This window comes from Diceros bicornis, chromosome 31, assembly GCF_020826845.1.
Source record: "Diceros bicornis minor isolate mBicDic1 chromosome 31, mDicBic1.mat.cur, whole genome shotgun sequence".
Classification (NCBI taxonomy): domain Eukaryota; kingdom Metazoa; phylum Chordata; class Mammalia; order Perissodactyla; family Rhinocerotidae; genus Diceros; species Diceros bicornis.
In genome coordinates, this window is record NC_080770.1 from 8,760,476 (window position 1) to 8,783,778 (window position 23,303).

Below are 23,303 nucleotides of genomic sequence, written 5' to 3' on the forward strand. Positions count from 1 at the left end.
CAGAGAGCCGGTGAGCCCGCACGTCGTCCTCCGCCTCCCGGGGCCTGTCAGTCTCGCTGGCACTGAGCTTCCTCCCCAGGGGCGACCCGCTAGCCTGGGGCGCGGGGACTCGGCTTGCTTGGGCTCCGGGACTGACACTGTGACCTTGGGCAAGTCTGGCCTGCCGGCCTCAGTTTCCCTGTCTGCGCCAGAAAGTTGGGGATGGGAAGTGAATTTAATAAGCTGAATATCCTCCTCCCAGCTCTCACATCCTGAGAGTTTAGGACTTTCTGGGCAGGGTGGGGACATGGGAGGGTCCTTAATAGTCTCCACATGTCGCTGCTCCCCACAGGTCTTGGCCATGAACTCCTCGGGAGGAAGGAGGCAGGAAGCAGGAGGCCCCAGGGGTAGAAGGGCTCACAGACCCCGGGAACAGGTGCGTCCCTCCCACCCTCACCCCCCACTCCCATGGTGGGAGGGCAGGGGACAGGGACGCTGAGCCTTCGCTCCCTGGGACGTGCTGGTGGGGTGGGAGCAGGGGCTGATGGGTCATACATCCCTGGCGAGCACGGGGACTCCTTCCCCTCTGGTCTCCCTCTGCAGAGGGTCAGTCAGAGTTCAAGGTGGGCAGCAGGCAGGATCACCATGGGGACCAGGGGCCACCTCTGGGTTCTTTCAGGACCGAGATGTGCAGCTGTCCAAGGCTCTGTCCTACGCCCTGCGCCATGGGGCCCTGAAGCTGGGGCTTCCCATGGGGACTGGTGAGTGAGGGTCTCGGAGGCTGGAGCAGAGTGGCTCGAGCCCAGGGAGCAGTGTGAGCCTGTCTGCCAGCCTCCCCCATGGCTCCCCCACGGCCCTATGGGGATGGCCCGGAGGGCACATCCCCTCCACATACAGGGAAGACCGTGGCCCAGAGCCCAGGCTCATGTCCGTGGCAGCCTGGGAGAGGAGCCTCTGTCTGGGCCAGGCCTGGTGATATCCCGAGCCCAGTGGCCCAATAAACACTTATCCCAAGAGTGGGCAACACGGGGGGGTGTGGGGGCAACGGGTGTCTATTGTGTCCACTGTGGGCCAGGTACTGTGCTAAAAAAGGTCACTTTATCTCTGTGACCCTCCTTGAGGCAGATCCTGTTCCCCTGTAAGTTGAGGAACCTCAGGCCCGAAAGGGGAGACTTTCTAAAGGTCCCACCGATGAACCCCAGTGACCCCCAACCCCAGGCTCTGTCCTGGTTGCCTGTGGCTCCCCTGTTAACTCTGGCCCAGGCCACACCAAGTCCGGCTCCTGAGAACCCCGCCCGCCCACCCGCAGATGGCTTCGTGCCCCTGGGCGCCCTCCTGCAGCTGCCCCAGTTCCGCGGCTTCTCGGCTGAAGACGTGCAGCGCGTGGTGGACACCAACGCGAAGCAGCGGTTCGCCCTGCGGCCGGGGGATCGCAGCACCGGCCCTCTCATCCGGGCCAATCAGGGTCACTCCTTGCAGGTGGGGGCGGAGGGGACAAGTGGGAGACCAGGTGGGACCCCTGCCTATGAGGGGGTCTCCATGCTGCCCGTTTCCCCACCCGTCCCAGGTGCCTGAGTTGGAGCTGACACCCCTGGACACCCCGCAGGCCCTACCCCTAAGGCTCGTCCATGGCACGTTCTGGCAGCACTGGCCGTCCATCCTGCTCAAGGGCCTGTCCTGCCGGGGAAGGACGCACATCCACCTGGCCCCCGGACTGCCTGGGGACCCTGGTGTCATCAGCGGTCAGTGCCCCCCAGCTACTCCCACCCAGTCGGTCCTCCAAGGTACCCCTCCAAGGGTCACGGCCTCTCTTGTTCAAGGCCCTGCATGCGGCAGCATCCCCATCCCCCCCACTGAGCCCAGGACCCCAGTTTTGATGACTGCAGCCACAGGCGCCCCAGGCCCCAATTCTCCTTGTCTCTGCAGGTATTCGGCCAAACTGTGACGTGGCCGTGTTCATCAATGGGCCCCTGGCCCTGGCAGGTGAGTCTGACAAGGCAGAGATAGCCCGCAGCCTTCAGGGAGGGCAGGAGTCACATCTCTGGCTCTGTCTGCAGATGGAATCCCCTTCTTCCGCTCTACCAATGGGGTGATCCTGACTCCGGGGAATGCTGATGGCTTCCTGCCTCCCAAGTACTTCAAGGAGGCCCTGCAGCTGCGCCCCACTCGTGAGAACCACCCCCATTCTTTGTGTCTGAAGCTTGTGCCCTCTGCCCTCGCCTCTTTCCCTGCCTCCAACCGCAGGCTGAGTCAGATCTCCCTTTCTCTAACCAACTCTTGTCTCTGTCTCAGGAAAGCCCCTCTCCTTGGCTGGTGATGAAGAGACAGAGCGTCAGAGTGGCCCCAAGCACAGCTCTAGAGGAAGAAGGATGATCCAACAATAAAATATTTATTAAAAAAAAAAGATAACAAAAAAGAAACTCCAGTTTGAAACCATGAGTCATCATCCTGTAGCTACAGCTGGTCTTCCTCCTGTGCTCAGGGACCACAGCTAGGTCAGGGGTGTTGGGTTCCACCACCAAGGGAAGGGTGGGCACTGTATGAGCTCAGGGCTCACCCTCCCTAGCCTGGGGATGGCAGAGTCTGGCCCTGCCAGGTCCCTGGTCTGCACAAAGCCAGTGACAGTGGGTGAACGTGCCCAGCTCGGTGCATGTCTGGAGAGGGTGTGGGCAGTGAGTCCCAGCGGGTGTGGGCTTGGGAGTGGCCATGGCAGGTGGCTAGTGGGGTGGGGGCAGTGGACAGGCCTCAGAAGGCCTCGTGGCCCCCTGTGAGCTGCAGGAAGAGGTCCTCGTCCAGCTCCTCCCCGCGGGCCCGCTCCCGCGTCGACAGGAAGATGTAGCCCCCGATGTACTCGTGTACAATGCGGCAGCTGGCGGACACGCAGCTGAAAGCCACGTTGATGTGCTCGTCAAACTCGATGGCCACCTGCGGGGCGGGCAGTCAGAGGGGCTGGTGGGGGGTGGCAGAAGGGAGCAGCCCCGGCCCTGCCCTGCCCAGGCCGGGTCTGGCCCAGCCCCCGCCCCCACCCCACCCCACTCCGGGCCCACCTGCCGGATGTCCCAGTTGACGTTCCACTGGCGCATGTTGCTAAAGCGCCATGTCTTGACCACGTCGCCCACAGCTAAGTCTATGCGGATCAGCCGGTTGTTGGCGATGCCCAGGATCTCGTCTTTCCTGCTGCCCTTGAACCTGACCCGCAGAGGAGAGAGTGTGAGCAAGGGCCCCACCCTGCATGGCCCCGGAGCCTACCCAGGCAGCCTGGGGCGGGGCTTGGAGCCAGCTGTGCAAGGAGTCATTTGGTTCTCTGGGCCTTGAGTTCCTCATCTGGAAAATGGGGATTCATTGATACAATCATTCTAATAGCATTCAGCAGCGTCAGGCAAACAGTCCTTGCCTTGGAATAACATTTTTTGTATCATCATCAGCTGTTGCGTCATTCATATCTTTGCAGGCTTGGAATCAAGCCATCAAAGGGGGGCTCCCTGTCACAGCAGCAGCGTTAGCCCTGTCCTACAGCCTGGCTGACCGAGGCCCAGAGAGGGAACCGTCCGTGGCAGAGGTGGGACGGGAGCTGGGTCTTCTGCTCGCCTGGCCTGATCTCTCTCTCTTGTGTTTGCTGTGGGAGTGCAGGGTGGGGGGACACACGGGGTGCCCTCAGTAGGGTCTGCCCACAGAGAACAGGAAGGGGGTCCTCGGTGCACCCATCTGGCAGAGAGGGTGCCTGGCAGAGTGGGCTGGGTGAGGCTCATACCTGACCGTGAAGTAGGAGATGCCGAAGTCGGGTAGGGACTGCCAGGCCTGGATGAAGCGCAGCTGGGCCTCCGTCAGCGAGAGCTGGGCCACGTTCTGGTGGGCTTCCAGGATCCGCGGGGTGAGCTGTGGGACCACACTGGTGAGTGGCCGCCAAGTCCCTGAGACCCCCTACCTGTCTGTTCCCATCAGGGAAACAGGATGCTGAGCTTGGGGCAGGGAAGGTGCCCAATGAGGGGCCACCAGTGTGCACCCTCTCACCACTCAGCAAACACGAGCTGAGCCGGGCCCCGAGGTAGACACGGGCGGTTCCCTCGCTCGGTCTCAGGGACACGCGTGGAGAAGGAAGGAGTGAGCACAGGGCTTTCCAGAGGACGGCTCTGCGGAAACCCAGGGGCCCAGGTGGCCAGCGGTCATTCCCACCACCCACTCCCCCTGGTACCTGCTTGGCCTTGAACTTTCTCTGGAAGCGGGGGGCCACAAGGCCGTAGGGGTTGAGGCCCTCGGTGGAGGCATCGGGGCCCTGGGGTTGGGTGCCCGAGCCCCCGCCGCCCGTCCGCTGCAGGCTGAGGAAGGCCAGGATGGCCTGCACCTCGCCAGCGTAGCTGCTGTCCGCCATGGTGCGGCCCTTGGAGGCCAGTCGGCAGCCGGCCATCCAGCGGGCGTACTGCTGCTCCTGGGAGGGGGGGACGGGGAGGGGAGGGGCTAGCCAGGCTGTGGTTCAGCCCCTGGCCAAGCCCCTGGCCCGGTCCCCACCCCAGCCTCAGCCCGGCCCAGCCCGGCCCTCGCTCACATCCTGGCAGCGCAGGTAGATCTCGCTCATGCCCTCAGGCGAGGGCACCAGGAGTTTGATGCAGAACTTCTGGCCTGAGACGTTGACGTCGGGGACCACCTCACAGCCTGGAGGGAGAAGGTGGGCTAGGCGGCTGGGGACGGGGAGCCCCGCCTGAGATGTCCCTGGGTGAATGAGCCCTGCACAGCCACCTCAGGACAGAGGGCATCTTCCCCGCTCCCCAGGGGGAACAGGTGAGAGCGTTCACCTGCCAGCCCACAGGGCCCCCAGCAGCCCCTGCCCTTGGCCCTGTCCAGGTCAGGCCACCTTACTCACCCTTGAGGTTGAGCTGCTGAATGGGGTCCCCCGGGGCCTCGTCCTGGCTCTTGTAGTAGGACAGCGTGGTCTCCTTGAACACCACCCAGTGCTGGCGGTACCCCTTCAGGGTGAGCTTCCGGGGCCTGGGGGTGAGGCGGGAGGTGGGTGACAGGCCGCCTCCCTCCTGCGCTCTCGCCATGCTCAGCCCCTCCCGCAGGGCAGTCGACTCTGGGCCCAAACTCACCGGAAGATCCGGAGATTGTCCTTGAGTTCTGGGATGGTGGTGAGGCTGTCCTGGGGAGGAGAGGAGTCAGAGGGGGGCCCGGTCCCTGCACTTGACCCTGACCCCAGCCCCTGACCAGAGCCCCTGCTCACTAGCACGTCCGTGGGCGCCGACCCCTCCAGCTTCACCTCCAGGTTGTTCAGGGCTGCATCCAGGTCGTCCAGCCCCAGGTCTGTGCCAGCTGGTTCGCCCACCTCCCCACTCTGGGACAGCTTGTTGATGTGGTACTGGGGGGGGGGCACACGGCCAGGGAGGGCTGAGCGGGCAGCCCATCCACCCAACAGTGCCCGGAGCTGGGCTGCCCCAGAGATGGGGCCTCCCTGCCCTGGGACTGGCCTGCACCCCAGCCACCCTGGGCCCCAGGCCTGCCTGGCACCTGCAGGGCTGCGAACACCATCATCTCCTCCTCGGTGCAGTCAGTCTCCTCCAGCAGCAGGTCCCACCGGGCCTGCTCATACAGCTGGGTCAGCCGCACTGGATCTGTCTGGAGCGGGGGGGACGGGGAGGCTGGATCGGTCAGGGCCTGACTGCCCTGAGCACCCCGTGTGCCCAGCCCCTGCCCTCCATGCTGTGGCCCCAACCCCAGCCTGCCAGCCCACCAGCGCCATCTGCCCAGGCAAATGGCATCTTTTTCCCTCTGAATCTTTTCGCACAGATGTTGACTATATATCTACTGCATACTCCGCCTGCTGCTGAGGGCATAAGGGGGGGCTGAGTAAACCAGTCAATAAATAAGTGCAGGGATTCAGGAGTGCGATAAGAGCTATAAAAGAAATCACTTCCATGGGGCGGCTTGCTCATGCCCGCACGCAAGGACTCCACAAGTTTGATGGTGATGAGAGAGAATGGGACTGGGGTGCAGGGAGCTACTCTACATGAGGAAGCACTCAGGGAAGGCTTCCCTGAGGAGGTGACACGCTACACTGAGACCTGAAGGATGACAATGGGCCACTAAAGGGAAGAGGTAGGAAGAACATTCCAGAGAGAAGGAATAGGGAGTGCAAAGCTCATGGCGGAATCCCAGTTACCCACAGAAGACCAAGCCCACGCTCCCTCTGAAACCCAGTGAAATGGATAGCAAAAGCATAAAAAAGGTAAATCCAACAGGATAAAGAAGAGAGGGGGCCTACAGCAGGCGGAGGTGCCAGCAAAACTTTGGAGGATGGAAAGCAAAAGCCTGAATGGGAACTGACTGACGGGGAGAAAGAGCTGGGATCTCATGCCCTTCCCCCTCTCTTGTTCTATGGTAAAGGCACTGATGAGTATTGAAAATAGGCAGAAAGAACAAGGATCTGAACAAAGGAATCCAGGTCACATGGTGGCCCCTGGACAGGGGATCCTCTGGCCGAGAGGTGAGAAGAGCTGGAACGAAGACTGCAGGCAGTCTATAAAAGGAGTAGGCCCCTCCCCACTCCCTGCAGCCAAGTGACAGCCAGCTGGCACCTGGCCGAAGTTGTAGATTTACTCTCAGGAGGTGCTGAGCCAGAGGTACCCCTGCATTTGGTACCCCAGGCACAGCTGGGTGATGGGGTGCCCTGTGCTGAAAACAGATGAATTAAGAGAAGGTTGGCATTCTGAAAAGTGGGACACCCCCAGCCCTTCCCCACTTGTCACCCAAAACATTGGCAGCGAGTCTTCTGTCCCCAGTCAGGTGATCAGAGGTTTTGCTGCTGAGAAATTGAGCCAAAGAGAAGACCCCACAAAGAGTGGCCTCCCTGCCCCATCACCCCCAAATGCCAAGCCCTGTTCATCCACTCAGGGTTTCCAATTGGCTTCTTAGAGCCTTACTTCTAAATATGAAAGGACAGGCAAGGATTCTCCACATTTAAGGCAAGCTGCTCGCCTGAACTACAGAGACCAAGACCAACAAGAAGAAAAAGGGCTCAAAGGAAATAAAGACAATGGAGGGGGCAGAGAAAACTTCCAACACTAGTCAAAATCCTTACAGAGAAAATCCTGCACTCATGAAACAAAAACAGGATGCTATTTTTTAAAAGAATATGATTATAAAGTTATAGTAATTAAGACTGCATGGCACTGGCAAAGAGAGACAAATGGATCAGTGGAACGAAAGAGACTCAGAGAGGGCCAGCCCTGTGGCATAGTGGTTAAGTGTGCGTGCTCCGCTGCTGGCAGCCCGGGTTCAGATCCCAGGCGCGCACCCAAGCACTGCTTGTCAGGCCATGCTGTGGCAGCGTCCCACATAAAGTGGAGGAAGATGAGCACAGATGTTAGCCCAGGGCCAGTCTTCCTCAACAAAAAGAGGAGGATTGGCATGGACGTTAGCTCAGGGCTGATCTTCCTCACCAAAAAAAAAAGAAATGGAGCTGGGTTGATTGAATACCCATATGTAAAAAAAAATGTATTTGTACCCCTACCTCACACCACATACAAATATCAATTCCATAGGGATTGCAGATCTAAATATGAAAGTTAACACAGTAAAGACTTTAGAGAAAAATAGGACAACATCATTGTGATCTTGGAATAAAAAATATTTCTTAGGAGCCAGCCCAGTGGTGTCTAAGTGGTTAAGTTCATGCGCTCCGCTTCAGCAGCCCGGGGTTTGCAGGTTTGAACCCAGGCGTGGACCTACACACCGCTCATCAAGCCATGTTGTGGTGGCATCCCACACACAAAATAGAGGAAGATGGGCACAGATGTTAGCTCAGGGCTAATCTTCCTCAGCAAAAAAGAGGAAGATTGGTGATGGTTGTTAGCTCAGGGCCAATCTTCCTCACCAAAAAAAAAATAATAATAAAAGATTTCTTAAACAAGACACAAAAGATGTTAATTATAAAAGAAAACATATAAATTGGATTATATTAAAATTAGGAACTGCTGTTTAGCAAAATAAACCATTAAGAGAATGAAAAGGCAAAGCACGGAGTGGGAAAGTATATTCACAATATATTTATCTGACAAAGTACTCATATACAGAATATATAAAGAACTCCCACAAAGCAATACGAAAAAGATAAGCAACTCAATATAAAAACTGGCAAAAAACTTGAAGAGAAACTTCACAAGAAAGGATATGCAAATGGCTAATAGCCAGATAAAAAAAGGGCTCAACTTGATTAGTCATCAGCAAATGTAAATTAAAACCACATAAAAAGCACATCAGTGGTTGCCTGGGGTTGAATGTGGGAGGAGGAGTGACTGTAATGGGCACTAGAGAACTTCCTGGGGTGATGGAAATGTTCTAAAACTGGATTGTGGTGATGGCTGCACAACTGTGAAATTTACTAAGAATAATCAAACTGAATGCTTACAATGGGTGATTTTTACGGTATGTAACTTATATCTCAGTAAAGCTGCTTAAAAAACTAAACAAAAAAGCATATGAGATACTGTTACACACCTACCAGATGGCTTTTCCTATGGAAAAGATAGGAAATACCAAGTGCTGGTGAAGTTGTGGGGCAACCAAACTCTCATACACTGCTGAGTGAGGGGGAAATAGGCACAACGGCTTTGGAAAGCTGTTTAACAGTTATCTACTACAGCTAAACCAACAGCTGCCCAGTAACCCAGCAATTCCACCTCTGGGTATACACCCCACAGAAATGTGTACGTATGTTCACAAAAAGACGTACACTGGAATGTTCATAGCATCTCCATTCACAATAGCCCCAATCTGGAAATTGCACAATGCCCTTCAACAGTAGAATGGAAAGTTAATTGTGGTATAATGACACGATGGAACGTTACACACCAATGAGAAAGAATAAACTATAGCTACAGTCATGCGCCGCGTAACGACGTTTCAGTCAATGACAGACCACATATACGATGGTGGTACCATAAGATTACGACCATACAGCCTAGGTGTGTGGTAGGCTATGCCTAGGTTTGTGTAAGTGCACTCTATGATGTTAACACAAAGCCAAAATCGCCTAACAATGCATTTCTCAGAATGTATCCCCATCATTAAGTGACACATGACTGTATATGCAACATGGATGAATCGTACAAGCATAGTGCTGAGTGAAAGAAGCCAGACACAAAAGAGTATAGACTGTGTGATTTCATTTATGTAGATTTCAAACACAGGCAAAATTAATCTATGATGTTAGAAGTAACATTAGTTGTTCCCCTGTGGGAGATATTGCCTGGGTATGAGGAGGGCATCTAAGGGCTGGTAGAGTTCTGTAGGCTTTAAACAGGAACACTCAGAAAATAAGAGCTCTTAGAACTTAAAAATATGATTGCAGAAATAAAAAAGTCAATAGAGCATTTGGAAAGTAAGTCAAGGAACTCTCCAGAAAGTAGAACAAAAAGACCACAAGCTTAAAAATAAGAAAGAAAAGATAAATGTCTAAGTTTTTTTTCGTTGAAGAATCAATCCAGGAGGTCTAATATCAACTAAGTTCAGGAAAAAAAGACCAGAAAAATAAAGGGGAAGAAATTATTAAAGAGATTGTATAGGGCATTTTTCCAGAACTGGAGGACCGAGGTTTCTGATTTCAGAGGGCTCAGCAAGTGCACAGGCAATCAATGAAGTAAGAGCTATCCTAGGACATAGTTTTGAGAGATTTTAGAATACCAAGAGGGGCCGGCCCTGTGGCCTCTAAGCTATAAGTTAAGTGCGCACACTCTGCTGCTGGTGGCCCGGGTTCAGATCCCGGGGGCGCACCGGTGCACCACTTCTCCAGCCATGCTGAGGCCACGTCCCATGTACAGCAACTAGAAGGATGTGCAGCTATGACATACAACTATCTACTGGGGCTTTGGGGGAAAATAAATAAATAAATAAAATTATTTAAAAAAAAAGAACACCAAGAGATAAGGAGAAGATTCTCAAAGATTCTGGTACCTTGCATCCCCTCTAAGAAAAAATAAAAGCGTGTGTCACATAAGGAAGGATTAAAAATAAAAATGACATCAGACTCCTCAATGGCAACACTGGAAACTGGAAGACCATTGGAAGGTGGCTTCAAAATTTGGCAGGAAAATGTTTCCAACCTAGAATTCTATACCTAGCCAAACTATCATGCGAGTGAGGCTAGAATAGCAACCTTTTCAGACATGCAGGATTTCAAACCATTTACCATCTTAGGGGAAGCTGTTGAAATACATACTCCATCAAAATGAGGGAGTCAGTCAAGAAAGAGGAATACAAGAGATCCAGGAACCAAGAAGTCCAATATAGGAATTCCCAGGAAATAGAGAGGGAAGTCCAAGGACAACAGTCACTCAGAGGGTCCAGAGTACTCCCACCACATAGTTCCAAGAAGGAAATAACACTGACCAATATCCTAAAGTGATCAAACACTTTGAAAGGAGTTTTGTGGTTGGGTTGCAACATTGAAGGGGCTTGGTTATGGAACATCCCACCTCATCACTGTGACAACCCCCATGGCAAACCTCGGCCACATAGACAGCATCCAGATAGCCTATTGGGATCTCTCTTCTAATTGTGCACAGACAAACAATTAATAGAAAAATAAGTAAATAAAAATATAGCAATTATGGGGGCCATCCTGGTGGCGTAGTGGTTAAGTTCACGCACTCTGCTTCAGCAGCCCAGGGTTCGCAGGTTTGGATTCCGGGTGCAGACCTACACAATGCTTATCAAGCCATGCTGTGGCGGCGTCCCACATATAAAGTAGAGGAAGATGGGCACAGATGTTATCCCAGGGCCAATATTCCTCAGCAAAAAGAGGAGGATTGGCAACAGATGTTAGCTCAGGGCTAATCTTCCTCACCAGAAAAAAAATATTTATTTTATGATGTATATACATATGGCTATTAAGAACTATAAGAGGGCCGGCCCTGTGGCTTAGCGGTTAAGTGCGCACTCCACTGCTGGCAGCCCGGGTTCGGATCCCAGGAGCGCACCGATGTACCGCTTCTCCGGCCATGCTGAGGCCACGTCCCACATATGGCAACTAGAAGGATGTGCAACTATGACATACTACTATCGACTGGGGCTTTGGGGGAAAAAAAATAGATAAATGAAAAAAAAAAAAAAAAAGAACTATAAGAAAATTTGACCAAGAAAAGAAATGTCATTACTCTGGGGCTTAGCTAAGAACACTATTTATATGTTACTATTTACAGCCATGATCACATTGTTTTAACCAAAAACTATAACACAATTCATTTGGAAATGTGCAAAGAAACGTGTGCTGTAGAGGAAGGGGGAAGGGTGTAAGACAGCTAAATCTTTATCTTTCATACAAAGTCAATAGATAATGTGTAAAATGGAAAAACCAAAGACTAGAAATATATAAGCATGTCCTATAGATGTAAACACTAGAATAAAAAGCTACAGAGTTAAAATCTACAGTCTCTCAGGATCAGAAATCTGGGAGAAGGAGAGGTGGGGCAGGGAACCGCTTTTTTGTTGTTATTATTACAAACCTGCTAGGACTATTTAACTCTTTAAGCCATCATAGATTACTTCGACTAACAATAAAATTTAATTCAAAGAACAAAAAAGAACAACAAAGACAAAATGGTTTTTAGATATTGGGCCACAGACCACACAGAACAGCGACCCCTGAGAGAAGAGAAACAAACACAGTGAATCCTAAGATTGCCCCAGCTTACTGCCCAGACAGAGTTTCCAGGCTGCAGCTCAGGGAGGAGGCCCCCGTCAGAGCCCAGCATATTCTCCAAGTTGGAGAGATGTCATTGAGAATCTGGGAGTCCAAGGCATCTAGAATTCACAGGACAGAATACTGGAGAGGAGAGAGCTGCTCGGAGAAAGCTCTGGAGATCTGCAGAGGGCTCCTCTTGGGTCTTTCGCTGAGCACTGATCAGTGTATGTGTGTTAGGAAACGACCCAAGGATGGTAGAAGAAAACACTGGAAAGGAGCAGGTGGAACACTGACCAGACTGCACGGAAGGGTGGGATAGTTCACATTCCCAACAGCTGGATTAGAGAAACCTCATAATAAATCACTCATCAGATAGAGTGCTCAGAGGCTATCGCCTGAATAACGGGGAAAATTAGCCCCAGATTAAGGAATGCTTTTATTCTGCCTAATTATTCAAAGCAAGCCTTGGAAGGATCAAACTGTTTCCAAGCATTTTAACTTCATCCCCAAACAAGGCTTAAAAATAAAGGACTACAAAAAAAAAAAAAATCCAACACTCAAGAACATAAAATGTGTACTGTCTGGCATCAAATAAAAACTTACCAGGCATGGAAACAGGCAAAGAAATACAACTCACGATGAGGAGATAAATAGTCAAGAGAAATAGATCCAGAAGTGACACAGAAGATAGAAGTAGTAGACGAAAACACTAAAAAGTTATTATACAGGGGCTGGCCCAGTGGCATAGTGACTAAGTTCACATGCTCCACTTCGATGGCCCAGGGTTCGCAGGTTCGGATCCCGGGCGTGGACCTACGCGCTGCTCATCAAGCCATGCTGTGGCAGGCATCCCACATATAAAGTAGAGGAAGATGGGCACGGATGTTGGCCTAGGGCCAATCTTCCTCAGCAAAAAGAGGAGGATTGGCAACGGATGTTAGCTCAGGGCTAATCTTCCTCACACACACACACACAAATGTTATTATACATATATCCTGTATGTTGAAGAAGGTGGAGAAAAGTGTTAGCATGTTAAAGAGAGACATGTAAAATTTTGAAAAGGTCAAAATTGAACTTCTAGTCATGAGATTCACAGAAGAAGAAAAGCTGAGTAAATTTCAAGATATAGCAATAGAATTATCCAAAATGAAACATGGGAAAATAAGATTGAAAAAAAAAAAACTGAGCAGAGCATCAGTGAGCCGTGGGAAGATTTTACGCAGTCTAATAGTCATGTAATTGGAATCCCATAAAACAGGGGCCAGAAAAAATATCTGACAAAATAATGGCCAAAAATTGTCCAAATTTGATGAAAAATATAAACTCACCTATTCATGAAGCTCAATGAACCCCAAGCATGAGAAACCTGAAGCGAACCAAGGCACATGATAATGATATTGTTTAAAACCAGTGATAAAAAGAAAATCATAAAAGCAGTCAGAAAAAAGACACGTTAAACACAGACGAACAAAGAATGACAGCAGACCTATCGTTGGAAGCAGTGGAAGCCACAAGACTGTGGAGCCAGGTCTTTAAGGTACGGTAAGAGAAAAGCTGTCAATGGAGACTCTACACCGAGTAAAAATATCTTTCAAAATCAGAGGCAAAATAGTGTCTTATACAGACATGGAGAAGCTGAAAGAATTCATCACCAGTAGATTAGCACAAGAAATCCTAAAGCAAGTCCTTCAGGCAGACAGGAAATGATACTAGCTGGAATTCCGGATCTAGACATGGGAAGAAAGAGCCCAGGAAATGGTGATGTGTGGGCAGAGAGACAAGACTTTTTCCACATTTTTTAAACGTCTTTACAGGACAATTGGCTGATGGAACTGTTCTGTGTCTTGACTGTATCAATGTTGATATCCTGGTTGTGTTCCCGGTTTGGGAAACTGGGTACAGGGTTTCCAGGTTTCTAGGATCTCTGTGTATTATTTCTTACAACGGGCTGTGTATCTATGGTCATCTCACAACAGAAAGTTTAATAAAAAATAATTCGCTGGTTAAAGTGAAAATACTAATGATGAGGACTCAAGAATTCTCCCGCTGGGTGTACACCCAGCAGAAATGAAAATGTCTGTCCACTCAAAAACGTGTAGATGAATGTTCATGGCGGCATCATTCATAATAGCCAACAAGTTGGGGGAAATGCATAGATAAATAAAACGTGGCATATCTATGCCATGGAATATTACTCGGCACTAAAGAGGAATGAAGCACTGACGCAGGCTACAACATGGATGAAGCCACATATTGTATGATTCCACTCATAATAAATGTTCAAACCAGGCAAATCTAGAGGGACAGAAAGGAGATTAGTAGTGGCCTGGTGTTGAGTGGGGTGGGGGAGAAATGGGGAACGAGTGCTAGTGGGCTTTGACATATGTAGATGTGAAGGGTGCCATGACAGGATTGCAGGGCACGGGAGAGGAGTGGACCCCTGAAGCAACGACTGAAAATAATAAAAAGAGCCAGGCATGCTGGCCTAGTTTGTCCCTGTCGCCTGTTGTCGTTTCGTGGTGTCGGAACCAGAGTACAGATTATCCACATGTTATGTACAGATTAGCCGTGTGTTACTTGCCGTGGTGTGGCAGGGTTAGTTGCCATGCTGTGGCAGAGTGAGACATTGACAATGGAGAAGAACTTGACGAAGTAGAAGAGGATTAGAGTAGGGTATGAAAACACGTACTGATGTACTGAGGGTCCAGGATGGGGGGGGAGGGAACAGGAGGAGGGGGAAGAGGAGGAGGAGGAGGAAGAAGAAGAAAAGTAAGTAAGGGGGCCCGCCCGGCGGCGCAAGCGGTTAAGTGCGCATGCTCCGCTGCGGCGGCCCGGGAGTTCGCCAGTTCGGATCCCAGGCGTGCACCGACGCACCGCTTGTCAGGCCATGCCGTGGCGGCGTCCCATATAAAGGGAGGAAGATGGGCACAGATGTTAGCCCAGGGCCAGTCTTCCTCAGCAAAAAAAAGAGGAGGATTGGCAGATGTTAGCTCAGGACCGAACTTCCTCACAAAAAAAAAAAAAAGTAAATAAGAAAGAAAAAGGGCAAGAAAGAAGTATAGCCAATAAGCTCTTATAAAGGAGATAAAATAGAATCCTGAAAAGTACTCAATCAAAAAGAAGAGGCGGAGGGGCTGGCCCAGTGGCGTAGTGGTTAGGTTCACGTGCTCTGCTTCGGTGCCCTAGGGTTTGGAGGTTTGAATCCTGGGCACAGACCAATGCACTGCTCATCAAGCCATGTTGTGGTGGCGTCCCACATACAAAAAATAGAGGAAGATGGGTACAGATGTTAGCCGAGGGCCAATCTTCCTCAGCAAAAAGAGGAAGACTGGCAACAGATGTTAGCTCAGGGCCAATCTTCCTTACAAAAAAAAAAAAAAACAAAAGAAGAAAAAAAGGTGGGAAAGCCCAGAGAAGAGAAAACACAGTCCCAAAGAGAGGAAGGAGCGGGATGTGGAAGAAGCAGAAAGGAGGCTGGTGCGGGTGGAAGGCAGAGAGGCGTGAAGGGGCCAGCTCAGGCTGGGCCTCCCCACAGCAGCTGGGGCCATGGGAGCCTTTGAAGCAGGAGTGACAGGACCTCATGTGCATTTGTAAACGTTTGTACCCGATGCCATGCAGAGGTTGGGAGGCCCAGAGAGGAGAGAAGTCCATTAGGAGGAGCTGCAGGGACATGCGCGAGAGGCTGAAGGCCGCGCGTGGATGAAGAGACAGAGAAGAAAGGGCGGAAGGATGTGCTGGGCAGGAATTGAGTCCTGTCTCAGGCAGGAGAAGCCTAGATGCCTGTTAGGTACCTGAGCAGAGACGGCCAGTTAGACGCGCGACTCTAGAGCTCAGGGGAGAGATATCTGGGCTCAGATTATAGCCCTGGGAGCTACAGGAGCACGGAGGTGATATTTACATCCATGAGACTGGAGATTCCTGGGAGAAAGGAGGAGAGGAGGAGGCCGGAGATGGAGCCCTGGGGCTCGCCAACACCCAGAGGCTGAGGAGACGGGAGGAAGAGCAGAGAAGCCTGGGCAGAGCACGTGGGGGTCACATGTGGCCAAGTAAGAAGTGGGCGGGAAGTGAGCAGGGGGCAGGTGGCGTGGGGGTGTGGTCACCTCGGCAGGTGCGCTGCCCCCGTGTGGACGGGGACGGAAGACACCAGGAGAGCTTTGGCTGGGGACAGAGAGGGAGTCAAGGAGCACCCAGAGGAGAGAGCCGGAAACAAGAGGCAGGATTCCAGGGAGCAGGACACTGGACTCCAACGGCTCTGCAGACGGCGGTGTTGAGTTTTGCAGTGAAGGGGGCAGAGAAGTGGGGTCATGGGTAGAGGGAGCGCCTGGGGGGTCCTGGCGGTTTTTGAGAGGGATGCATGGATCCTGGGGGTTGCCGGTGGGGATGGTGGACAGGGAGGGAGAGATGCACGCTGGCGGCTGCCTGCAAAGCTGTGTCCCTCGCCCAGCCCCGTCCCTGCAGGTCCCAGTTTCGCCCCCTCCAGGAAGCCTTCCCTGAGCCCTCGTTCCAGGCATCTCCCACCTGGGCATGCTTCCCAGGGGCACTCGCTACTGTCTACACAGATCTGTGGTCATTAGCTCCCTGACGGCCCTTGAGAAACAGGCCTTGGCATCAGCCGAGGCCCAGTACCATGTTGGCAGAGTTGATAAACAGGGATGTGAATGGACAAATGGACAGATGGACAGACCCCTACAATTCTCTAACATCCTAGCGTCCAGACCCTTGACCCTAGGTCCCCACCTCACTGCTGCAGACCCCACCTCTCCCTGACCGAGCCCACCTTGGGATCCAGGTCGAAGAAGCTGTAGTACTTAAAGCGCAGCCAGAGCGTGTCCCCAGCCTTGACGCCCTGCTGCATGAGGCACCGCGACGAGTCCAGCCACCTGAGCCGCAGCACAGGCAGGGGTCAGGGCTGAGCCAGGTATGGCGCTGGGGGGGCGGGGGGCTGGGCAGGGGGGCTGGGGGGCAAGCACACACATGGGAAAGGCCTGGAAAGAGGAGGCGTGGATTTGGGGTGAGCAGGACCCAGGGGAGGGCGTGGGCGTGGGAGCGGGAGCCCAGACACAGGGGGACGAAGAACGGGCAGGCAGGACACCTGCTGTGGAGCTTGGTCTTGTCCATCAGGGAGCTGGGCCGGGGCAGGCGCTGCAGCAGGAGGGGGTCCGGCGGGGGCTGCGGCCGGCTCAGCATGTGGTAGCAGGCCTCGGTCTGGGGGCTGTCTGAGAAGTGGGCTGGCATCCCCCGGAACAGCGCAGGTGCCACGCCTGGAGTGCAGGTCACGGTCAGCCAGGCCTGGCGCCCAGCCCCGGGCCTCCTGGGCCTGGCCCCGCGCCCAGCCCCTGGCCACCTGCCCAGCCGCTGCTCACCCCCAGCCAGGACGACCTGGGTCAGGTCGTACACCTCCTCCTCTGGCTCCTTCTCCTTCTTCTTCTTCTCCTTCTTCTCAGGAGTCCTGAGCAGAGACAGCTCCTCAGGGTGCCGGATACCTGTGGGAACCCAGGGTCTCAGCTGGGGCCAAGGTCCTGCCCTGTGACCTCCCGCCCCAACCATGGGCACTTGTGGCAGGTCACAGCCCTGCAGGCAGGATGGGGAACAGGACAGTAAGGACGATGTGACAATAGCTGAGCCTGGAAAGGGAGGGGACCTCCCCCTTGCAGGACCCTTGCAGGACCCTCACAGGGCGGCAGAGTGGGACCCGCCAGGGACTCACTGAGGAGGCGGCAGATGGCGGCCACGGCCTGGAAGAGGGGCTGGGAGAAGCTGGCTCGGAGGCGCAGCACGCGACGATTGGGCATCCGCAGGACGACGGGCCGGTGCTGGGGCCCGAAGAAGAGGCGGGCGTCGGCCAAGATGCCGTACTTGTCCAGCGTCCAGTGCGTCTGCAGCAGCCACTGTCTCTTCTGTTCCCACCAGATGGCATGGTCTGACCAGTCCTGCTTGCGGTCTGCGGGGCCACGGGGAAGGGGGTGGGCGCGCATCAGCCTCGGAGGGCCCTGCCCCCAATGCTGAGCACCACCCGGGATTCGGAGGCCTGTGCTGACCGCCCCTCCCCTGCCCAAGCCAAGGGCAGGGCCAGCTGGGTTGGCTTGGGGTCTAGGACCAAGCTCATGGCAGAATGGCCGTTTGCCGGCTAAACCCTGCTCGTCCTTCTGGGCCCAGCAGGTACATCACTTCCCAGGGGAGCCAGCCCCCAACCCAGGGTCCAGGTGCCCTAATCTCAGCGCCCCCACCTCACATGCTCCAGCCCATCTGGCTCCCCCCATACAGCATCCTGCATCCTCCCACATTCCTGGCTCATGGGCCTCTCCCTGGCACTCCTGGGAGCACAGGAGGCAGAGGCCACGGCAGGGCCTGGGGTTGAGCCCAGCACGCAGCAGTGGGCGCTCTGTTAACATTTATCAGTTGCTACCTCTGTGACCTTCGCCAAGGCCTTAACCTCCCTGTACCTCAGTTTTCTAGTTCGTGAGATGTGAGTAGTAATCATCCCGACCCCATGGGCACTGAGCAACGCCTGTTACGTGGACAGACTTCTGCAGCGCGTGAGGACACACCAGGGAGCATTCAGTTAGAAATACGAATGCTTCACCGGTCATGCAGGAGGGTGACACACCGTCTCCTCTCCATCCTCCCTCCAGGGCCATGAACTGGTGCGAGGTGAGCACAAAGGATGAGCACGGCCCTCTAGAGTATGGAAGCCCTTCCTTGCCGGTGGTCCGGTGCCCTGTCTCAGCCCTACTCCTGCTGCCCTCCATCCTCCTCCATCCCTGACATCACCAGTGCTGCTAAATCCAAGAAAGACTCTCCTGCTGGATGTGTCCGGCCTCTCGGAGGCGTCTGAGTCTCCCCCCGTGCCCTCACTCTGTTCTTGGCTTTGTGGGCCCCACTCCCTGGCTCCTCTTTGCCCTCTGCCCTCCTCGGCCCCTCTCCGCCTGGCCCTGTCCTTCCCTGGTTCAGCTGGAGACTCTCTTCTTCCTCCTCCTTCCAGTCTCTTCCCGGGGCTCTCACCTCCTCTACACCCTCGTCTTCCTGCTGCGAGCCCCAAACGCACACACCTCGGGCCCAGACCCTGAGCCCCAGCCCGGAAACCTACAAGCCACCAGCTAAGGGGCGCATCCACCGTCCACCGGCTTTGATCATTCCAGAAACCTTTGTCCACCAGATTGTGTGCCCAGCTCTGGGAATTTAAATGCAAGGACTCTGCGTCCCAGCCCCCAAGGTGCCATCTTAAACTCTCACTGCCTGACAACGGACAGAGGTGCCCCCCTCCTCACCAGTTCCTCCAAGCTGCGTCTGGGTGACTTGGGTTGGGTGACAACGACTCTCCCGCCAGACCCAGGCATCACCCCTTTCACTTTTAGCCACCACATTTAATCCATGCCGATCCCACCTCCAAAACCCACCCTCCTGTCCCTCCCCACTGCAGACCCCAGGAGGCCTGGCCTCCTGCCTCTAGCCCACACTCTAGCCCAGGGGTCTGCCTCGATGGGAACCTTAGCCAGACAGGCTCCCGCTGGAAACCCTTCGGCAGCTGCTCTCCATCTCCAAGATCAAGTCCAAGTGCCTTACAGTGTCTCATTTCTTGTCCACTCCAGGCGTCCTCCCGGGCCTAGAGGCCGCAATCCAGAACGCCCCCGTGCCCCAGCATCACGCCTGGCTCCTCCTTGCTGTGGCCCCTCTCAGGACTCACAGTAAGTGGCTTCCCCTGGGAAGTCTCCCCATCCCGGGCTGCATGCTCCCAGGCTCCCCCCGCGCAGCAGCCAGCACTCAGCCTTGTGCCAGCAGCTGAAGGGTTGGTCCCACCTGCCCCCTGTGCTCCAGGAGGCCAGGGGCTGGCATGGGCCAGCTTGGCTGAGCATCAGCGGACATCTGATGCACTTAGGAATGAACGGGAGTAGGAGGGGTGGGGACAGCGTCCCCATTGCAGGGGACAGGAGCTGGAGGGACTTGCCCTGGGAGGCCAGCTGTGGTTGAGGAGTGGGGTCTGTCTGTCTGTCTCACTCCTTGTCTAGGCCTCTTGCCCTACTCTTGTGCTGGGTCCCGGGGCCCACCAGGTCCCCTCTTGGGGAACCAGGTCTTCACATCCTCTGCTCTGGCTCGGCCCCGGCCTGCCCGAGTCTCGGTCTGACGCCCAGTCTCCTGAGGGACCCTGTGTTCTCCACTTCTGCTTTCACAGCCTCCTTGGGCCCTGCCTTCTGAAAGCTCCCCTCACCACCTCAGCCCTGTGGCCAGGCTTTCCTAGGGCCCTGTCTTGTCCACAAGCTGACCCACCCTCCCAGGCTGCACGTGGTGGGTTGGCTGGGTCTGAGGAAGTCTGCCCACACCCACCAGCAGGTGGCCTGGGACCCAGGCTCCTGGCTGGGACTATCGTGGTCCTGCCTTCCGGCTCTGGCTATCAGGGTGTGCCTGCTGCCCTCCCAAGAAGGGGCAGCCCCCACCCCCAGCAGGAAAGGGAATGGATGAGAAGTCCCCTTGTCACTGCCCTTCTCCTCTCCACGGCTGATACCACAGGCTGCTCTGCTGTAACTTCCTGTGGGGGCAGGGCCTTCCCACCCAGCCTGGGCCTGTCACCAGCCTGCTGAGGGCTTCCGCCTGGGGGAGGGGGTGTGGGAGCGGGCCCCCAGGTTCCCAAGAGCCCCTTCTAGTCTCCCTTCAGCCCCCAGAACGTGACCTCTGCCTCGGCCCAGGCAAGGCCTCTCCTGCCCCTAGAAGTGGGTCACCATACCACTGTGGCCAGGTCTGCTCCAAGTCCACCGGGGACTTAGCAGAACCAGTTGGAGTGGGAGGAGGGGAGGGAAGGCAGTGGGAGGGAGGGGAAGTTGGGGAAATGTCTTTTTTGGAACCAAATCATTAAGCTGGCGCCTGAGTCACCATGACACCGTTATAGAGAGCTGCGCAGCAGGGACGGCCCGGAAGTACCAAGGGACACCAGCTGTAGCCACCCGTGGTGCTGAGGTCAGCAGCAGGGACAGCTGGGCACTCACTGATCTCCTCCACGATCTTCAGGAGCACCCCGCCGATGTGCGACTCCCCGGTGACCCGGAGGGTGACTGACTCAGCCTCAGGGTCCTCCTCTCCCACAAACACCCGCAGCTCCCAGGACGAGTCGATGTAGTCCCCGGTGGCCGTCTTCATCCCCGCCATGGCTGCGGCTCTGTAGAGAGGGTGGTAGGGAGGCAAAGTGGGCAGGGCGCTGGGGCCTGGTGGCTGCCCATGTTCAAGCAGATGTGGCCCTGTGGTGCCCTGGACGGGCGGGAGAGCAGAGAGCAAGCCCGCAGGCCAGTCCACCATGGGAGCCCCAAGACAGGGGCGCTGAGTCGTTCCAGGCAAACCTCAGACCCTCTCACATCGTGGATGGTTGAGCTGAAAGGACGCACAGAGACCACGTCATCCAACCCACTCCCATCTTACAGACAGCAAGACTGAGGCCCCGTAAGAGTAAGAAGGGACTCACTCAAGATCACCCAGCTCTACGCCAGAGCCGGGCACCCCCTCCGTCTGCTTTCCCAGCCCCGGTTCATCCCCAAGCCCACGCTAGCAGCTGCCACCCGGGAAATGGTTGTGAACTCGGGTCAGAAAATAGTTCCAATCCTGGCCCAACACTCAGATCCAAACATCCCAGGCCTCTGTGGGGCAGTGGACCGTCCAGGCTGCCGCAGGGAGAGAGGCGTGCTGGGCAGAGGGGTTGCGGGAGGGCGAGAAAGAGAAGGGTCCTCGGGCCTTCAGCCGCCAGCCCCAGCTTACCTTGTCAGCAAGGAGTGGGGGCTGCAGGTGGCGGCCACTCCTGGCCCAGCCTCTCCACCTGCAGGCCACGAGCGCTTCCTTCCCCTGTGCTTTCTCTTTGCAGCTTCCTCCGCAGGGCAGCCCTTGCGCCTTATCACGAGCCCAGCAGGGCGCGCGGCCCCTCCCCAGGGCGGGCTGGCGCTGGGTGCAGGAAGCGAGCTGCCAGGACGCTGGGGTTCCAGCCGGCCCCGCCTTTGCTCCCAGTGAGCACAGGAAGCAGGCAGGAGCGGGCCGTGTGGACCCAACACCACAGAAAGGTCCCCTCGTTGGAGGGAAGCTCCGTCCAAACTAGAGAAGCCACCAATTCGTGTTCGGGGCTAGGTCCCCTGTAGGAAGCCATCTCCCGTCTCCAGCCTGTCACTAGGAGAGGCCTTCGGGCCATGAGACATCACTGGGCTGCCGAGAGGGAGAGCCGTGGAGTTGAAAGGATCGGGTCCAGGTTATTTAGGAACTCGGCAGGTCAAGCCGGCTCAAGCCCGGGATGTCCCTTATCACCACAAAGTAGACCCTTGAGGAGGACCCCGAGGTTAACAACTTCCTTTTTTTTTTTTTTTAATGTGAGATCAGCCCTATGCTAACATCTGCCAATCCTTTTTTTTTTTTTTTTTTTTTGGTGAGGAAGACTGGCCCTGGGCTAACATCCGTGCCCATCTTCCTCTACTTTATATGGGACACCGCCACAGCATGGCTTAACAAGCAGTGCATCGGTGCACACCGGGATCCGAACCGGCAAACCTCAGGCCACCGCAGCGGAGTACACGCACTTAACCGCTTGCGCCACCAGGCCAGGCCCTCTTTAAGTCTTTTCTGCCCCCAGTAAGGGCCTCTATTTCCAAATTTGTCAACCTTAGAGTCGCCCAGGGCAGCAGCTCAACAGAAACTGGCCCCTGACCATTCACCTCCCTGCCCCGCACCTCCACTGTCCCTCCTCCTGCAATGTGGCCCCCCCAGTTCTCCCTAGGCTCATTCCTCTCAAGGCCCTGCTCAAACGTGACCTTGGAAGGTCCCTGGTGGTCCTTTCTTCCTGCCCGTCACTGCCCTGGGATGTAAGCTTTGGTAGAGCAAGGCCGTACGTTTGCTGCTGGCTGCCAGCAGGAATCCAGCCTTTCCAGAGAATCAGTTTGGGGCTGGAGGGAACAGAGCCTGGAAGCCGCAGCACCAAAGGTGCAGCAGATTCCCCATGGAAGCGAGGCTTTCTGAACTGTCCCCCCAGCTCGGGGAGGGGGCCTGCTGGGGACTCCCAGGGGACAGCCAGCTTACGCAAAGCCAAGGTGGCAGGAAGTGCTGCCAGCTGCCAGCCTCAGTGGCCTCCTGGCCCAGAAAGCCGTACTCTTGGAACAAATGAGGAAGTTTGACTCCTGCCCAGAAGCCGCCTGGGGCCAAGGAGAGGGCTCCAGTTTGTCGCAACCATGGAGAAGTGTACAGTCACGTGCTGCATAACAACGCTTCCGTCAACGACTGACCACACACCCGACAGTGGTCCCAGATTAGAACTACAGTCTGGGTGTGGAGGCTGTACCATCCAGGTCCGTCTAAGCACACGCTACGAGGCTCACACAAGACCGCCCGACCTGTTTCTCAGAACGCATCCCCATCATTAAGGGACGTGTGACTGTAATTAAAACTCACTACTCTAAGCTTGATTGAGAGCACACAGATCTTTAAAACTAAAACTAACATACAGTAGCTGACAGTAGATCTGATCTCTCCAAAAGGGAAGTGGGAAGCGTCTCTCACAATGGGAATCGTTTCTGGCTCTTGGTGGGAGTCAGCCTTCTCTGGATCTAGCTGGTTCTGGGCCTGAGAGTTGAGTGTGAACCGGCGGCCTGGGAACCACCTGAATGTGTATCTGACCCTCCCAAGTTGGCGCCACTCT

At 55.0% G+C, this 23,303-nt stretch overlaps 2 protein-coding genes across 3 annotated transcripts; one reads left to right on the top strand and one right to left on the bottom strand.

The window, feature by feature from the left end:
- The first annotated feature begins 62 nt into the window (after positions 1-62).
- On the top strand, positions 63-2,367 carry TRPT1 (tRNA phosphotransferase 1). The gene is made up of 8 exons (XM_058526565.1): positions 63-149; positions 332-415; positions 659-740; positions 1,289-1,458; positions 1,547-1,721; positions 1,906-1,962; positions 2,037-2,147; positions 2,272-2,367. The coding sequence occupies exons 2-8, from the start codon at positions 341-343 to the stop codon at positions 2,361-2,363; spliced, it is 762 nt and encodes a 253-aa protein (XP_058382548.1). The 5' UTR covers positions 63-149; positions 332-340; the 3' UTR covers positions 2,364-2,367.
- Positions 2,348-21,959, bottom strand: FERMT3 (FERM domain containing kindlin 3). 2 transcript variants are annotated; one of them, XM_058526561.1, is made up of 15 exons: positions 21,389-21,955; positions 20,629-20,798; positions 17,358-17,591; positions 17,014-17,133; positions 16,743-16,911; positions 16,428-16,530; positions 5,479-5,586; positions 5,195-5,329; positions 5,064-5,113; positions 4,838-4,962; positions 4,523-4,629; positions 4,172-4,405; positions 3,731-3,855; positions 3,027-3,168; positions 2,348-2,904 (listed from the first exon to the last, which is right to left on the bottom strand). In XM_058526561.1, exons 2-15 carry the CDS (start codon positions 20,786-20,788, stop codon positions 2,725-2,727), a joined length of 1,992 nt encoding a protein of 663 aa, XP_058382544.1. In that variant the 5' UTR covers positions 20,789-20,798; positions 21,389-21,955; the 3' UTR covers positions 2,348-2,724. The 2 variants fall into 2 exon arrangements, with proteins under 2 accessions (XP_058382544.1, XP_058382543.1); XM_058526560.1 differs by having other exon boundaries at positions 2,817-2,904; positions 3,731-4,405; positions 21,389-21,959.
- Positions 21,960-23,303: the final 1,344 nt, after the last annotated feature.

Excerpts from the sequence above, each read along its gene's own strand:
- TRPT1 (XM_058526565.1), top strand. The coding sequence starts at position 341 with ATGAACTCCTCGGGAGGAAGGAGGCAGGAAGCAGGAGGCCCCAGGGGT. Across the intron at positions 1,722-1,905 it reads GGACCCTGGTGTCATCAGCG|GTATTCGGCCAAACTGTGAC; the intron begins GTCAGTGCCCCC and ends TTGTCTCTGCAG. Across the intron at positions 2,148-2,271 it reads CCTGCAGCTGCGCCCCACTC|GAAAGCCCCTCTCCTTGGCT; the intron begins GTGAGAACCACC and ends TCTCTGTCTCAG.
- FERMT3 (XM_058526560.1), bottom strand. The coding sequence starts at position 20,788 with ATGGCGGGGATGAAGACGGCCACCGGGGACTACATCGACTCGTCCTGG. Across the intron at positions 4,630-4,837 it reads TCAGCAGCTCAACCTCAAGG|GCTGTGAGGTGGTCCCCGAC; the intron begins GTGAGTAAGGTG and ends TTCTCCCTCCAG. Across the intron at positions 3,169-3,730 it reads ATCTCCTACTTCACGGTCAG|GTTCAAGGGCAGCAGGAAAG; the intron begins GTATGAGCCTCA and ends TCTGCGGGTCAG.